We start from the raw sequence: 19,077 nt of genomic DNA on the forward strand, positions 1-19,077 counted from the left end.
TGCCAGGAGCCTAGCTAATAAAATGGATGAATTGGAAATGTTAGTACATGAGGATGACATAGACCTTGTGGGAATAACAGAGACTTGGTTCAACCCCTCACATGACTGGCTGGCCAATATCCAAGGATATTCGGTGTACCGGAAGGACAGGGTAGGAAAAAGAGGGGGAGGGGTATGTCTCTATGTCAAGAACAATATAAAGGTGATAGAAAGGAGTGACATTACGGATGCGATGAGCATGGATTTAGAATCTGTGTGGGTTGAACTCCATAGGGAAGGAGAAAAGGGGAAAGTAATTGTGGGGGTTTGCTATAGGCCACCTAACCAAGGGGAGGAGGTAGAGCTGGAATTTTTAGCACTAATGGGTAAAGTGGCAAAATTGGGATCAGTCATCATATTGGGGGACTTCAATTATCCCGACATTGACTGGGATGAGGGGATTGCACACACACAGAAGGCCCGTCTATTCACGGAAAGCTTACTGGATAATTACATGTCACAGTTGGTGGATTCCCCTACCAGAGAAAACGCAGTCCTGGATCTATTGATCACTAATGACCCCGACATAATCTCGCAGGTAGGAGTCCAGGACAACCTGGGCTCTAGCGATCATATAATTATACTCCTTGATGGAAAGGGTAAACTGGGGCCAAACCCTGGGATCACTGACCACAGAGGATAAATGGGAATGCTTTAGGAACATATTAAGCAAAGGCATCTTGCAATGCATTCCTATGGGAAATAAATTTAGAAGAGACAAAGCCAAACCTGGCTGGCTAAACCGTAGCGTCAAAAAACGTATTAGGGGAAAAAAATTGGCCTTCAAGAAATATAAATCAGAGGGCACAGTATCAGCTTTCGAGCAATACAAGGAGGCAAATAAGAAAATTAAACAAGAAATCAAGATGGCTAAAATCAACTTTGAGAGACAAATAGCGGAGGATAGTAAAAAAAACCCAAAGAAATTCTTTAAATATAACAGCAAAAAAAAACTAAGGCAGAGCATATTGCACACATAATTAACAATGCTGGGATGATGGTTACAGAGGACACTGAAAAAGTAACCGTGCTGAATGCTTTTTTCTCATCAGTCTTTACACAGGAAAAGGAGGGGTACACTGACCATGACTGTATGGTTAGTAGTAATACACAGGACTTGCCACTATGGCTAACAGAGGGTGAAATCAGGGAAAGGCTGGATAACCTTAACACAAACAAATCACCAGGCCCGGATGGCGTACATCCGAGAGTACTTAAGGAACTCAGTAAAGTTATATCTAGACCACTGTTCCTGATCTTTGCTGACAGTATTAGGACAGGAGATGTACCAGGGGATTGGAAGAAAGCAAACGTGATTCCGATATTCAAAAAGGGCCAGAGGCATATACCGGGAAATTATAGGCCTGTCAGTTTGACATCAGTAGTATGTAAACTACTGGAGGGGATGATAAGAGACTATATCGTAGAGTTTGCTAATGACAACAACATCATAAGCGGTAATCAGCACTGGTTTACAAATGGGCGTTCTTGTCAAAGCAATCTCTTAACATTCTACGAGGAGGTGAGCTGTGAGCTAAATAGGGGGAGACCAGTGCATGTGGTGTACTTGGATTTCGCTAAGGCGTTTGATACAGTTCCCCACAAGCGCTTAATTTACAAAATAAGGTCTTCAGGTATCGACAGCAGGGTTTGCTCTTGGATACGGAACTGGCTAAAAGGCCGTGTCCAAAGGGTGGTAATAAACAGCGCATACTCAGGCTGGTCTGAGGTAGTAAGCGGGGTGCCCCAGGGCTTAGTCCTGGGACCAACCTTGTTCAATTTATTCATAAACAACATTGAGGACGGGATCAGTAGTTCGTTATCAGTTTTTGCAGATGAGACAAAATTGGCCAGGGCAATAACTGCACAGAATGAAGCAGATATCCTACAGAATGACCTGGACAAAATAACGGAGTGGGCAACGACATGGCAAATGAGGTTTAACGTAGAGAAGTGTAAGGTTTTGCACTTGGGGACTAAAAACATAAAAACACAATACACGTTAGGAGGGGAAAACTTGGGGGAATCAAAAATGGAGAAGGATCTGGGAGTCTTGGTTGATGATAGATTAGGCAACAGCATGCAATGTCAAGCGGCAGCTGCCAAAGCCAGCAGATTATTAGCATGCATAAAAAAAGGGATGTATTCCAGAGATAAGACTATAATTCTTCCACTTTATAAAACTCTGGTCCGACCGCATCTGGAGTATTCTGTCCAGTTCTGGTCGCCAGTCCTCAGGAGGGATGTGTTGGAGCTGGAGAGAGTCCAGAGAAGGGCAACTAAACTGATTAGGGGATTGGAGGACCTTCACTATGAAGAGCGTCTGCAATAGCTCGATTTATTCTCCCTGGAGAAGCGACGTCTGAGGGGGGACATGATAGCAATTTATAAATATCTTAATGGGGATCCCAGCTTAATAAAAAAAACTGTTCATTTGAAGGGATTGCATGAGGACTCGAGGACATACAATGCGATTAGAGGAGAAGCGTTTTAACCTCAGGCAACGAGGGGGGTCCTTTACTGTTAGGGCTACAAGATTGTGGAATTCTCTATCACAAGAGGTGGTTTCTGCGGGTAGTATGGTGGCTTTCAAAAGACTCTTAGACTTACATCTCAAGGATCAGAACATTAAGGGCTATGTGAGATGATTACAGCCACACACCTACACAGGTTGAACTGGATGGACTATTGTCTTTATTCAACCTCACCTACTATGTAACACACAGCAACACAGACTGCCACCCCAGAAGGAGGCCCCACACAGAAGTACTTACCTGTACCAGATGGCGTGGGAAGCCTCTATGCACGGAAAACCGCTGTCCTCACCTGACAGGGAGTGCCGTGAGCCAGGGACATGACACTGCAGCACCGCAGATTTGTCCTGTGAGGTAGCCACCTCACGGCTGCATCCCTGCAGCAAACAGGGATGGGTCGTTCGTAATGCCAGGGCGAACCATAGCTGAACGCTCGATGGCAGGCTGGGGGTCCATCTGACCCTTCTGCCCTGGGGGACCAGGTGCGGTCAGTCTGAATCCCAGCACCGCATGATCCATCTTCATCCGAAGAGAAGACTAACACTAGAAGCGGACAAAATAAAAACAGCTAGTAAAGTAAGAAAAAAACTGACATTTTCAAAGAAAATCAAATAAAAGATTAGGAAGGCTGAGACTGAAGCCCCAGCACAGGGAAGCCTGACTACTCCTGACGCTGGGCAGATTAAAACTGAGTTGGGAGTGGTTATGCAGGGAGGGTATTGACCAGATGGGACAGCCCCCATGGGTGTGTATATGCTAATGCCTTTGGACTAAGTCTATATCCCTAGCTACTCCTGCTGATGGGAAGTCAATACCCAACAGTGATGACTTAGAGGAAGCGGCGACTGTCGGAGGACGTAAGAGAAATTACAGTTTTATATCTTTATGTTTGAAGCCTGAAATGTGGCAAAAGGTCGCAAAGTTCAAGGGGGCCGAATACTTTAGCAAGGCACCATACATATACATAATACACACACAAATGCATACACACATACATATGAGTTTAGAAAGCAAACAGTGATTATATACATTACACTGGTCAAATTATGGTATTTCTACAACCTTGTACAATTACATTAGCTGGATTCACATTTGCAACACACTCTATAGTAAATGCTAATGAAATCATAAGGACACGCTTAATTGACATGTTTTTAAAGCATTGCTATTGATTTCAATGGAAAAGCATCAAGTAAAAATGCAAAGGTTGTGAATCCAACCATAAATGCATATGGTTACTTCAACTAGTTACCTTTTGCTGGAACCGTTCTCTTTGGAAAATCCACACTGTCTGATGCCTCTTCAGAAGTCTTTTTACCTAAGAAAACATCAGGTTTACTAACACTGGACCATTTACTCAACATAACACCTGACTAGATACACAAATTTAAATTCAAATGAACCTGCAAAATGGAATCAGGTGCACCTCTAGTACAAGAGCTATCATAGAGCCAATATTAAATGTGGAGAAAACAGCAACATTCACAGATTTGGATAACTCAGAACATTCTGCAGATTCATAAGCAGAGATTACCTTCAGTGGAAAAAAAAAAAAACTAGATTTTTGCCTTACAGTTCAATCCTTTTCTCAGATGTTCACTGTTGGACACAGCGTCAGATCTTCATTTGACGGATGGGTTATGCTGCGCTCCTAGGAGTAGGACGCTAGGCGGAAAATGGTTAACCAAGTTAACAGAGCTTTAACTACGCCCTTTGGCCAGTCCCAGGTGGTATACTCCCACTTCCTGCTCTAGGATTCAGTTTAGTAACAAGCAGTGTCAGAATACATAACCCAACTCCACAGAGGGGTGGGTGCTGTGTCCGTCAACGAATATCAGAAAAAAAAAGGATTTTACGGCAAGACAAAAATCCAGTTTTCTCTTTCGTTCATTGACGGACACAGCGTCATATCTTCATTTGATGGATGGTGGATGGGACGTCCCAAATCAGTATCAGCATGAGGGATGGGAAACAAACACAGCAAAAGGCTGAAGTCTCTGCCACCCCGGCCTGCAAAACCTTGCGGCCAAAAGCAGCATCCGCAGATGCAAAAATAACCACTTTGTAAAACTTAGTAAACATGTGTACATGTGCCCAGGTGGCCGCTTTGAAAACCTGAACCACTGAAGCCTGATGGCGGAAGGCCCAGTTGGCACTGAGCGCCCTCATAGAATGCACCTTAACGGGTAAAGGAGGAAAGTGACACTTAATGAAATAGGCCTGCACCACCGTCTGCCTGATCCATCTGGAAATAGTTGCAGCAGACGCAGCCTGTCCCTTACCAGGACCATCCGTAAAAATAAACAAGGAATCCGACTTCAGAATTGACTCAGTCGCCATCAAGTACATCCTGATGGCCCAAACCTTGTCTAACGAATGCAAAGCAATCTCTTTGGGGTGCTTAGGCTTAGGACATAACGAAGGCAACACAATGTCCTTATTCAAGTGAAAACCTGACACGACCTTAGGAAGGAATGACTGACAGGGACGAAGCACCACTTTGTCCCGATGAACCACCAGATAAGGTGACCGACAGGACAACGCAGCCAACTCCAAGACCCTCCGAGCAGAATAATTGCCACTTTCTGTGACAAGGGAAGTAAAGGAATATCACGAATGTTCTCAACGGCGGTCTTTGGAGGACCGACCGTACTAGGTTGAGGTCCCACGGAGGCACTAAGGGCCGCACCCGGGGAGCCAAATGACAAACTCCCTGCACAAATGTGCGAACCAAGGAATTGCCAACGGTCTTTGGAAGAAAACTGCCAAAGTCAAAATCTGACCCTTAATGGTGCCCAAAGCAAAAACATTAAGCGACACCTTTTTGTAAAAACTCCAGAAGACATAATACCGAGAAGGAGCAGGGGGAAATCCTCTGAGACTCACACCAAGAAATTTATGCTTTCCAAACTCTATGGTAAATTTTTCGAGAGGTTTTCTAGCCCTTAACAGGGTAGGAGTCACTGATTCCGACAAACGCCTCACCTTCAGTACCTGGATTTCAATAGCCAGGCCATTAAAGCCAGCGATGGAAGATTGGTCCTTGAGACCGAAGATCTTCCCTGAGGGTGAACAGCCAATTGGCATCAGCTACCAACCATACTAGACCCATGTACCAGGACCGACAAGGCCAGTCTGGTGCCACCAGAACAACTGGAATCCCTTCTGTCTCGATTCTGCGCACAAATCTCAGCAGTAGTTGTATTGGAGGAAATGCATAAATCAGACGATACCAGCCAGATTTTGCAACAAATCTTGGAACCTTCTGGTTGAGACGAGAGGCCAACATGTCTACATCTGGTGTCCCCCACCAAAGACACAGTTGATGGAAAACTTCCGGGTGAAGGGATCATTTGCCCACACACAGAGCCTGATGACTGAGGTAATCCACCTGCCAATTTTCCACCCCTGGAATGTGCACTGCCTGTACAAGATGTTTTGCCCATTGTAGAATTCTGGCCACTTCTGGTGCCCCCTTGGTGATTGATACACGTCACAGCCGTGGCGTTGTTTGATTGAATCCTCACCAGACACCCCCTGCACACGATCCGTCCACCGGAACAGGCAAAGTCTGATGGCTCGAATTTCCAGGATGTTGATCGGCAGACTGGACTCCTCAGAGGACCAAAACCCCTGGGCTGAATCCGTGCCCAGGACCCCCCATCCGGACAGACTGGCGTCCGTAGTCACCACTGTCCAGAACAGGGGGGGAGGAAGGATTTTCCTTGACAAAGTGCCGGGGAACAGAGCCACCAAAGCAGAGACCCTCTCGCCACTCAACTCAACAGCATCAAATTGTCCAGACTGTGGATGCTTGTCCCATTCGGTTAGAATCTTCATTTGCAGAAGTCTGTTATGGAAATGAGCGAAGGGGACGACCTCGAAGGTGGAAACCATCAGACCCAGCACCTACATGCAGATCCTCTGAGACAACCGACGATTGGATAACAGGAAGCGAATCGCCCGCTGCAATTTCAATAGTTTTGTTATCGGGAGATACACCGCGGCTGATGCTGAATCCAGAGTCAGCCCCAGAAAGTCCAATTTGTTGCATGGAGTCCAGGCCGACTTTTGAAAATTCAGAGTCCAGCCGAACTCCTGCAGTTCTCATTGTGATGTCCAGGTCCTCCTTCAGGACTGATGGCGATTCGGCCCTCAGAAGATGATCGTCCAGGTACCCCAGAACCAAAATCACCCGTTGCCTGAGTAAGGCCAACGCCGGGGCCAACACTTTTGTGAACCCCCCCAGGAGCGGAGGCGAGAACAAAGGCTAATGCTACGAATTGATAGTGCTCCTCGCCCTATGGCAAAGCGAAGAAATCGATGTCCGATGTAAATCGGAATATGAAGGTAAGCGTCCTTGATAGATGGAGGCTAGATGAAGAGAAGCCACTACTGAGCGAATGGATTCCATTCTGAATTTTTAAACCCGCACAAAATGGTTTAGGGCCTTGAGATCAAGGATAGGACGAACCTTCCCTTCCTTCCTGGGAACCGTAAAGAGGTTGGAGTAAAACCCCTGAAAGTGTTCTAACTCTGGAACAGGGACTATCACCCTTTGTGACAAGTCCTGAACCGCTCCGTGGACAGACGCAAATTAGAAGGGAAGAACCATGGAAGGGGCAAGGACCGAAACATGATCTTGTAACTGGACCAAATCAACAACCCATTTGCCTTGGATGAACGAGATCCATGGATCCGGGAAGAAACAAAACCTTCCCCTCACCCGTAGAATGGGTGAGGGCATCCCTTCAGGCGGAGGAGGGCTTCTCTGTGAGAACGGAGGGACTCGCCTTAGACTTACCACCCCAGGGTCTCTTGGAAAGATTGAGAGGGTTTGGACCCTTTGTCGTGCAACCCCTTGGGGCGAAAGGGATGCTTGTGAGCCGAAAAGATCGGACCACGTTTGCGGCGAGACTCTGTTCTTAGCAACCTGCGGGAGAAACGTACTCTTGCCTCCCGTGAGACCCTTAAAGCGGAGTTCCGGGCACAGATGTCATTTTTTAATAAACATACCCCCGGGACAGTCAGGGCTAGCACATTCCACAATGGCTAGCCTCTGATCTGTCCCGGTTCGCACTTACCTTTTAGAAGAAATACTTACTTATAAAATTTCTTCCACAGCGTTTCCATCTCTCTTGTGGGCAGCTGAAGCCGGCGCGGTCCTCTTCTGTGTCTTCTTCCGCGTCTTCTTGTCCCAGAATGCGCCTGCACCGGCCCCTCTCGTCACTTCCGGTGCAGCACCGCATTCCTAAACAGCTTCTGGGCATGCCTAGAAGCTGTTTAGCAGGGGAATGTGGCGTCGCCCGCAAGTGACGAGCGGGCCGGTGCCGTCGCATTGATTCCTGGGAGCGATGACGTTTAGCTCCCAGGAATCATCGCAGCGCAGGAAGTGACAGCGGAGCCGCGGCGCTGAGGGAGGAAGTACCCTGAGGTGAGTATTTACGATCGTCAATTACAAGGGGAGTTTTTAAAAAAAAAAAAAAAAAACCTAACTATCCAATTCCTTTTCAGGTTATGCTGAACTAGCGGACGGGCACAAAAAAAAAATATAGATTTTGTGCCCGGAACTCCGCTTTAATGATCTGCTCCATGGAGGCTTCAAACAGACGTTCACCCACAAAGGGAAGATCCAACAGAATATTTTTGGAGTCCTGGTCCACAGACCAGCATTTCAACTCGGATCATGCGGCGTAAAGTCTTTGCCATCACCAATGCCCTGCAGGCTAATGGAGCTGCATAGCAAATATATTGCAATCCCTGAATTATTTGATCCTCCAACTCCGCCATTTCCTGAGGGTGCTGACCCTCCTTCAAATCTTGGCGTAACAGCTTCGCCCACTCCGTCAAGGTCTGGTAGGCCAAGGCAATAGCAAATACCGGTCTCAGAATTGAGCCGGCCATGGTAAAAAGATGGCGCACCAACGATTCAGCCTTCCTATCTGCAGGGTCCTTAAAGGGCGGAGTTTCCTCCACAGGCAATAATGTGACTTTATTCATTCTAGAAACCTGGGAGTCCACCACTGGTGGTACAGTCAGTATCTTTACCAGGGAATCTTCAAAGAGATATCACCCAGCCTTACGCTTAGGTATCCCAGCCATGCATTTCAAGGAACTCCACTGACTAGCGACAATCTCGGCGGGGCCTGCGGGCATGAGGCGCACCACACAACACCCTCTGGGAGCTCGCCCGGGACCCCCCCTTTTACAGTCACAGCACTCCCAGCCCCACAGGTACACGGCAGCAAGCCGTTAGCCACCCACTGAAAACACCCCTGGATGTCCCCCTTGTGAGGACAGCTATAAAATAGGGGAGGGCAGCGCATGACCACCTACCCCAGGAGAACCCGCACTAACCCCTAACTTCCCGAGGGAGAAAGGGGGTTACTCCCCATATCATTGGAGACTCGGCGGGATTCACTCCATGCAGGTCACCTTCTCATCTGGGAACAAGGGGTGCTGCGGGCCCGGGGAACGCTGCAACTCCGGCTGAAAACAAGATCGTGTGCGTTCAGGGAAGGTGTCTCACTCGCAAGCCAGTCCCTCCACTGGGATCATGTCGAGGCCGACCTAGTGCGGAGCTGAGGTCTGCATGCGCTTACTGGCCAGACCGGGATGACCGTAAGGATCTAGAATATCCAGTGCGTCGCCTAGTTTGACAATTGATTGTAGTTCTCACACGAACAAATAAACTAGGAAAATAACAAAGTAAAAAAAATTAAAAAAAAAAAAAAACGGTGTAAAATGATAATATGCGTACAACAAAATTTTACACTAGCAGAGCTAAAATTAAGTACACTCTAAAACGTGTGCATGCAAAGAGTCCATAAACATGTAAATCATGTGAAAATAAAGTCCATGATACTGGTATTGGTAGGAAGGTGCTGTCACAGAGTAGATTGCACAAACCCGATGTAACAACTTCTGTGGAGAGTTCTGATTAAATAACGATCCTTCACCAGTGTCACCACGATCTACAGAACACCTCCACCTCACCGCCGTGCACACCCTGTGGTAATGGACACTCACCAGAGGTATCTTTCAAAGCGCTTGGAATACATCATTAATAGTTATCCATCTCCAGGGGTGAACCACTTCCTCACAGCTCAGCAGGTCAGGATTTGACCAACTTGATTCTTCCAAAATTCTTCAATTAGGTAATACCTTTTTCATTAATTCTCTCCTCCATGGATTTTCTGCCCAGGCCAAAGTTACGAGATAGACAGGCTGAAGCGTCTATGCTTTTTCCATGCTTGCCAATAATGTGCAGTCACCAGACCTTTAGTACCAGAGATGGCTTCAACTAATCTGTTCAGAGGTCTGTCTGCAAAATCCACTCTTATTCACCAGAACATTTTTGAGGTCTTTCAACCCTTGGATGATCAGAGCTGGGGTAAACCCTTAGTAAATGCTGTACACTGGGCAGTACACCTTGGAGTACAGAATCAGCACTGCGACCAGTGCACGGTAACACAGCGTAGTACAAGGAAACCCTTCCGGGTTGGATGACTGCAGTGACGTCACGATCTCCTCCCACCTCCGTACGCGTTACGTCCCAGACTGACGCCTATCCACTCTCATGGAAAGGCTCACAAGCGTAGCTACTCACCCCTGGAGATAGATACCCATTAATGGTGTATTCCAAGCAAGTGCTTCTGGTGAGTGCCCATTACCACAGGGTGTGCACAGCAGTGAGGAGGAGGTGTTCTGTAGATTGTGGTGACACTGTGGTGAAGGATCGTTCTTTAATCAGAACTCTCCACAGAAGTTGTTACATCGGGTTTGTGCAATCTACTCTGTGACAACACCTTTCTACCAATACCAGTATCATGGACTTTATTTTCACATGATTTACATGTTTATGGACTCTTTGCATGGACACGTTTTAGAGTGTACTTAACTTTAGCGCAGCTAGTGTAAAATTGTGTTGTACACACATTAATATCATTTTACACCGATTTTTTTGACATATCTTTAATAGCAGCAGCTACTCTTCAATGGAGATTTCATTTGAGTTATTGGGAGATTTTATCATTTATTATCTTAAGATTGTGTTTTAGCGCTGGGTGAGTGGGCTCTTATACGATACATACATATACCTATTCCCTTTTTTATTTGAAAAAAATTTTGTTTAAAAAGGAGAAAAAAATGCCAGGACCAGAGATCCGAGCAAGGAGCTAGGTCCTTACTCCTGAGTAGCCAGAAAAAAACTGAACCCTAGAGCAGGAAGTAGGAATATACCACCTGGGACTTCCCCCCTCAGCGTAGTTAGAGCTCTGTTCACTTTGTTAACCCTTTTACGCCTAGTGTCCTACTCCTAGGAAGCACAGCATAAAAATGAAGATATGACGCTGTGTCCAACAATGAACGAAACAGAAATGTATGTTAGATGACCAACAGATCCAGAGGTAAAGGCATATGAAGTTACTGTATAAGCAAATCTGGTTAAAGTCAGATTTGGCCCTGCCCTCATCTCCACAGCTACTCTGTAGCAACAGGTTTCCTAAAGTACTGGCTTGCTCAGCAGAAGCAGTTGGGTTCCCTTTCTTTTTTTGGGAGGGGGAGCCTGTATATATCATATCAGTTGCCTTGCACACCTGGGCCACCGATGCTTGATGATGGAAGGCCCATGACGCACTCACCGCCCTGGTAGAGTGCGCCTTGACAGGGAAGGGCGGCACCCGTTCCCTAATTGAATAGGCCTGTACTATCGTCTGTCTGATCCATTTCCAAATGGTTGCCGCAGACGCAGCCATACCCTTCCGAGGTCCCTCGGGAAGGACAAAAATAGAATCCGACTTTCTGAAGGATTCAGTAGACGACAGGTACACCCTGATAGCCCGGACCACATCCAAGGAATGCAAGGCAAACTACTTAGGATGTTTAGGATTCGCACACAGCGAAGGTAAGAAAATGTCCTCGTTAAGATGAAAATCGGATACCACCTTAGGAAGGAAAGATTGGTGAGGTCGCAAGACCACCTTATCCCTATGAGCAACCAGGTAAGGGGAGCGGCAGGACAGGGCAGCCAACTCCGACACTCTGCGGGCAGATGTGATCGCCACCAGAAAGGCAACCTTTCGTGACAGCACAGGCAGAGGAATCTCCCTGATGTTCTCAAATGGAGGACGTTGCAAAACGGATAGGACTAAATTCAGGTCCCAAGGAGGCAAAGGCGCTCTCTGAGGGGGAGCCAGATGAAGCATACCTTGAATGAAGGTGCGCATCAAGGCGTTTGAGGCCAAAAGGGCGCTGGAAAAGGTTTGCCAGCGCAGACAACTGACCCTTAATAGTGGTCAGCGCAAGACGCTGGTCCACTCCAGATTGCAGGAAGGCTAACACCCTCGCCACCGAAAAGGAGCGAGGATGGAAACCCCGCGATTCACAACAGGCAAAATAAGCCTTCCAAGTACGGTAATAAATCTTACCGGACGAGGCCTTCCTAGCCTTGAGTAGGGGTAGGAATGACAGCCGACGAGAGACCCCCGATCTCTCAGGACCTGGCTTTCAACCAGGGCTGTGGAGTCGGAGGAAATTTTGGGTATCTGGAGTTGGAGTCAGCAAACAATGCACCGACTACTACTAAATTTAGATTGGAATTAAAAAAAAAAAAGCAATTTTAAATGTCCCAATTCACAAAAAAGTTATAATGACTTAGTATAAGGAAACTTATAATTGAGGAGGCCAAATGTAAAAAGGAAGAACTACAGAAAGTTCTGAAAGGATGTTTTGTCTTCCTTAAAATGGATGCATGCACACGTCACAGAGTCAATTATTTTGCTATTAATGTTAGATTTGTGGATGAAAACAAAACAACAACAACACGGACCCTCGGATTAAAAGGACACTCAGGCACATCACACCAGTGATTACCTTCAGAAGTTAGTGGAGGGTGTTCTAGAAAATTTTGAAATTAAAACTGTTGCAGCCAGGGCCCCGAAAACAGATGCAATTTTGAAAAGACGTGCAGGAAAAGGAGCCATTTTGGATCAAACAACTCGCTGGGGAAGCACTTATTTAATGGTGAAGCGTTTGCTTTAACTTAAAGACTTCATAGAAGAAATGGACAATGAAAATCTTGCATTAACTGAAAGCCAGTGGACACAAACAAAGAGCTGGAGAACCTTCTTTCTCCCCCCTTCACTGTCACCAAGAGGTTGCAATGTGACGATCTAACCCCGGGTAAATTCCTATTGGAATGGAAGAGCCTGCTATATCGCCTGAACAAAAATGGAGGGTTAATAGCTGAGGGCATTGCATCTTCAATGATGAAAAGAGTCTTTTGCTGGAAAATGAAATCTTGTTAGCGGCTATTTATGTCGACCCAATGAGCCGACTTTTGTTGAACAGTGAAGAGACTGTTACTGGGAAAAAAGGCCCTCTATGATGTAGCAGTTCGCATGAAGGGATTACGACCTGAAATACCTCCACAAGATGAAGTTCTTTTAAGCAATAGTGGTAACTCTGGATCATCTTCAAACAAAGAATTAGACTTTGATTCCTTCTTAGACAAAATGGAAGTTGCTAAAGGAAAGTGACGTCGCATAAGCGTTACAGAACCAGTAAATGTCCAAATAAAAAAATTTCAACAGGAGTTTTTCTTTTAAAGCACTAAAAGAAGTTGAAAAGTATGATCGCTCATCAAAACTTACTGTTGAAGAAGCCATCCTTGTTTATCCAGAGATCGTTAGTGATGTGGCCAGAATAGTTACTGCACTGCACAAGTCAGTGTCGAAAGATTAATACATATTAATACAGAGGAGTCGGAAGTACAAAAAACTGAGGAGTCTGAACTTTTATCTACCGACTCCACAGCCCTGCTTTCAACAGCCACGCCGTTAAAGCCAGTGACTGTAAAGCAGGATGGAAGATCAGCCCCTGAGACAGCAGATTGTCTCGTAACGAGAGCCGCCAGGGAGGCTCGACGACCAGTTGCATGATGTCCGCGTCCCAAGACCGGCGCGGCCAGTCCGGGGCCACCAGAATCCCCAACTTCGGTTCCGAGACCAACCTTCGAAGGAACCTGGACAACAACTGAATCGGGGGGAAGGTATAAAATCAGTCGACACCGATTCCCAGGCACCACCAGCGCGTCCGAGGCATCTGCCAGAGGATTGCGCGTTCTTGCCACGAACCTTCCCACCTTGTTTAGACGAGATGCGAACAGATCCACATCCGAAGATCCCCAACGCGCACACAACATCTGAAACACCTCCGGGTGTAAGGACCATTCTCCCTGATCCAGGGTCTGGTGGCTCAGATAATCGGCCTGCCAGTTCTCCACACCCGGAATGTGAACTGCCGAAATCGCCGGGACCTGCGTCTTGGCCTGAGACAGAATTTTGGTCATTTCCTGGGCCACCCGGGCACTCCTGGTGCCCCCTTGGTGATTGATGTAAGCCACCGCAGTTGCGTTGTCTGTCTGCACACGCACAGGGCGGCCCCGAAGATGATCAGACCAACGGAGCAAGCATAGTCTGTCGCGCGCAGTTCCAAGATATTTAATCGGCAGGGAGGACTCCTCCTCCGACCAAGTGCCCTGGGCAGACAGAGTGCCCAGAACGCCACCCCAGCCCGACAGGCTGGCGTCCGTGGTGATCACTGTCCACAACGGCCGGAAGGATTTCCCCTCCATCAGAGCCGGAGACTGGAGCCACCACAGAAAATCCTCCGACATGGTGACTCAAAGATATCCTCTGTTCCAAGGAATGAGGATACCTGTCCCACCTGGCCAGGATCTCCGCTTGGAGAGATCGTGTGTGGAACTGAGCAAACGGTATCGCCTCGAAGGCTGACACCATCAATCCCAGGGACCGCATGCAGGTCCTGAGTGATGAGGATTCATTGTCCCTGAGGGACCTGACCTCGTTCTGTAGAGTCCGGAGTTTGTCCTCCAGCAGAAAGACTTTTGTATGAGCGGAGTCCAGGACCATCCCCAAGTAAGGGAGATGAACAGAAGGGGACAACGTCGACTTCTGAAAGTTGATGGTCCACCCGAACTCCTGGAGCGTCTGAACCGTGTTTGACAGATCGCGCAACAGAATTAGTAACCCAATTTATAAATAACCTAAAAGTAACCTTACCAAAGGAAGGAAACCAGCTGGGCAGCATGAAAAAACACTTTGCTCAACAGGAGCAACAACCCAGGAAGAACAAATAACCTAAGGATAAAAACATCCCAAACAGCCAAGGACCCAAAAACAAGGGACCTTAAGGCACTGCCGCACTAAGAACCTTGCGGCCAAAGGAAGCATCTACCGATGCCTGAACATCCACTTTGTAGAACTTTGAGATGGTGTGAACGGACGACCAAGTAGCCGCCTTACACACCTGGGCCACAGAAGCCCTATGATGACAGGCCCAAGACGTACTCAGAGATCTAGTGGAGTGCGCCTTGACAGGCATAGGAGGAACCTTCCCCTTTAAAGCATATGCCTGCTCAATGGTCTGTCTGATCCATTTGGCGAAGGTAGAAGCCGACGCCGCCATGCCCTTCCGAGGTCCCTCAGGAAGGACAAAGAGAATCCGTCTTGCGAAAGGATTTTGTCGAAGTCAGGTAAACCCTGATCGCCCTAACAACATCCAAGGAATGTAAGGCCACCTCCTTCGGATGCTTAGGCTCCGCGCAAAGCGAAGGCAAGACAATGTCCTCATTGAGGTGAAATTCCGAAATCTGAAGATCCAGAGATTGTGGTCGCCCGTCCCACCTGGACAGGATCTCCGCCTGGAGATCCCTCGTGTGAAACTGGGCGAAGGGAATCGCCTCGAAAGCCGAGACCATCAAACCTAAACACCTCATGCCCGTCCGGAGGGATGAGCACGGAATGTCCCGAAGGGACCTGACTTCGTCCTGAAGCATTTTGAGCTTGTCTTCCGTTAGGAAGACTCTCGCCTGAACCGAATCCAGAATCATACCCAGATAGGAAAGACGAACCGACGGGCACAGCGTCGATTTTGGGAAGTTTATCGTCCAACAAAACTCCTGCAGAGTTTGCATCGTGACGGACAGGTCCTTCACCAGACCCTGACTGGTCGCAGACCGAACCAGCATGTCGTCCAGATACCCCAGAATTGAGATACCCTGGGTTCTCAGTAAGGCCAGAACCGGTGCAAGCACCTTGGTGAAAACCCGCGGAGCCGAAGCGAGACCGAAGGGTAACGCCACGAACTGATAATGATCCTCCGCAATGGCAAAACGAAGGTACCTTTTGGTGACCCTCGAAAATGGGGATGTGTAGGTACGCATCCTTCAAGTCGATGGAGGCCATGAATTCTCCCGGAACTAGAGCAGCCACCACAGAGCGCAGGGATTCCATGCGGAACTTGCGAACCCGCACAAAGCGGTTCAGAGCTTTCAAGTCCACAAATGGACGTACCTTGCCCTCCTTTCTGGGCCCAGTGAACAGATTTGAATAAAACCCCTGAAATCTGTCCCGATGAGGCACCGGAACCACCACTCCCAGAGCCCGCAGGTCCTGCACCGCCAGGTGCAGATCCCGCAAACGCTCCGGAGACAGTTGAAGGTTTGAGGGAAAAAACCTGTTCGCCGGCCGAGACAGGAACTCGATCTTGTACCCGGATCGAACGATCTCCTGAACCCACCTGTCCCGAACGCGAGCCAGCCAGGGTTGAAGAAAACCGAGCAAAAGTCCCCCCACCCCAGAACTGGGTGAGGGCGTCCCTTCAGGCCCCGTTGTTATGGCCAGCGGATCCGGACTGGCCGGACTTCTGCTTACCTGCCCACGGTTTCTTTTGGGAGCCTTGACCCTTGAAGGGTTTGCCCTTATAGTGCGACCGAAAGGCACGAAAGGACCCCTGAGGGGGCCTAAACGAAGCGTGCTTCTTACCTTGAGCGCCCTTAGCCTTGTGAGATTGGGGCAAGAGCGTGCTCTTACCCCCAGAGATCCCCTTAATCAGCGTATCCAGTGAGTCGCCAAAAAGACGAGATCCCGAAAAGGGCAAATTAGCCAAAGTCTTGCGAGACGATTGGTCCACAGACCAACATTTTAGCCAAATCAAATGGCGTGTCAACACCGCCACGCTGTGCACACGTGCAGCCAAAGGAATTACATCCAATTCCGCATCACACAAATACATGACCCCCTGATGGATCTGATCCACCATTGTCAAAGTCGTCGGCGGGGCAGAATCAGCCACCAGGACGCGCCTGACTACTTGCGTCCAATCCGCGACAGCCTGAGCTGCCATAAGGGAAGCAAAAATAGCTTTTAGCATGGAACCGGTAACCGAGTAAGTATGATGGGCAAGAGACTCCAGTCTCCTGTCCGTAGGTTCCCGAAACACCGGGGTGTCCTCTGCCGGAATCGCAGTAGATTTATTCAAAACCGCCACCGCGTGATCCACCGGAGGTGGCACACACCAACGTTCATCAGTGGTGGGTGTGAAGGGATAACGCAGCTTGAACCTACTTGGCACAGCAAAAGGTTGCTTTAGATTGCGCCATTGTTCACTAACAGCGCGCTGAAAATCCTCAATACAAGTTAAAACCTGCGATGTTCTGCGCCTCCGCTGCATCCCATAAGAAGCCTGGACGGCAGGCAGGCACGGTTCATCCTGTAAATGCAACGTTTGTTTGATAGAAGCAACCAATTCATCCATGATTGCAAGCTCTTCAGACGAGCCAGGGGGAGAATCATCAACCCCCCCAACCTCTGCATCCCCCTCCGACCCTGCAAAGTCCAGGGACGAACGGGACCCCGATAAGGGGACCCCAGCCATAGCAGCCCCATCACCTTCGCCCTCTGAATCAGAGGATATTGAAACTCTGGGCCGTTTAGTGGATTGAGCAGCCACAAGCATTTGCACCTGAGCAGCCAGGTTAGCCACAACCGTGGCCAAATCGCCCCCCTCAGGGGAAACAGCAGCAGCCCCTTGTCCACCCAGCAAAGGTGGAGGAAATTTGCTTTCCTGAGAATCCATGCCCCCAGAAGTGTGTAGGAGAAAAAAAGGGTAACTGCCCCTTTAAAAGCGCGGCGAGCGCAGCCCACCGCTCACACACACCTGCACAAGTCGACCCCCACAGGGAAAACTACAAACTCAGGCAAGGACACAGGACTAAGGAGGATAAAAACCTGGAGAGATCACTACTGCTGCTGTATCGATCGGTGTGCCCAGGGAAAAGGAAGTGGTGCACCAAAAGCCGCTCCTATAAAGACTATGGAAGGCTACAAGAAAATGGCCGCTGGGGGAGGAGATAAATGCAGTGCTACATGAGGCCGGAGCGATCGCCGCCAAAATGGCGGCGTTTGGCGCCAAAACCGCCGCTCCCAGCTTATAGAAGAAGCCCCATAAGCCTGTAGTTAACATTAAAATGGCGGACCGCAGCAGCGGCCGCCGCATGTTGCACAAAACATGCACCACAGCATGCCCTACAACATATAGCATGTCACACAGAGAAATCACACAGTTAGCAACACAGAACAGTGTATCACAGCCCCCCTCCTTGCAGCCCACAGCAGCATCCAGACAGGGAGCCCCACAGTGTGAACAGACATGCAGGGTTACACAGTCCCAGACTGACACCCACTAAACAGACAGGTCCCGACACAGAGTACACTTACCTTCTGAATGGCGTGGGGAACCTGCACAAGCGATCAAGCCACTGCACATGTGAAAGGGAGAGTTGCAGCCAGGACGCAGTAGAACTGCGGTGCGAAACCGCATGGCATCCAGTGAGGTAGCCACCTCACCATAGCATCCCTGCAGCGAACAGGGATGGATCGTTCACATATGCCAGGAAAAATACCTGACTGAACGCTCGATGGCAGGCTGGGAAGCCACTGGCCCACAACCTGCGACCAGGGGGGCCAGCCCGAGACCCAGCCCGCACGATCCTCTTTATCAGAAGAAACTAACTAATGCTGACAAAAGTAACAGCTAAGTAAAGAGAAAAAAACTCAAATAAAATCAAAAAGAAGATAAAAGGCCGAGACAAAATGCCCCAGCACAGAAACAGCCAGCTAACTACTAACAGCTAGTCAATGAAACTGAGGTATGGAACAGGAAGCAGGAGGGTATTGACTGAGGGGACCACCCCCTGGGGGTGGGATATGTTAAAAGCTTTAATATTGACATATTCTGTTGCCTAGCTACTCCTACGGAGAAAGGTCAATTACCCCATTGTGACGAATATGAAGAGGCGGCGACTGTCGGAGGACGTAAGAGAAACATTTTTTTCTTTTTTTTTGCTTTAAATAAAATGTTTGATCTCCGAGTCTGATGATATTTACCAGATTCAACATCTAATAGTATATACAGTATATCTCTTCTGTCCATTATTCTCAGAGTGGATTAGAGATTTTGCTCCCTAACCATATAGGTTGGTTATTTATATTTGCCACTGCATATAGATATTTTAGAATAAATTGCTTTTTTTTTTAACTTTACATATTACCTAAATTAAACACCACGCTTTTTTTTTAAAAAGGTTATTATCTGATTAAGCAAAAGAATAAAATTATAAAAATAATTGTTAGTTGCAGCC

At 48.0% G+C, this 19,077-nt stretch overlaps 1 protein-coding gene across 5 annotated transcripts in view; it reads right to left on the bottom strand.

The window, feature by feature from the left end:
* LOC309562497 (catenin delta-1-like) overlaps window positions 1-19,077 on the bottom strand; it is a 707,773-nt gene that overhangs the window by 416,357 nt on the left and 272,339 nt on the right. For all 5 annotated transcript variants that reach the window (XM_082266730.1, XM_082266729.1, XM_082266728.1 and 2 more), the window contains one exon: window positions 3,826-3,891. In XM_082266730.1, the coding sequence (XP_082122856.1) occupies window positions 3,826-3,891 (66 nt within the window). The remainder of the gene's footprint in view (window positions 1-3,825; window positions 3,892-19,077) is intronic.

This window comes from Pelophylax lessonae, assembly GCF_965119305.1.
Source record: "Pelophylax lessonae genome assembly, chromosome: 9".
Taxonomy (NCBI): Eukaryota; Metazoa; Chordata; class Amphibia; order Anura; family Ranidae; genus Pelophylax; species Pelophylax lessonae.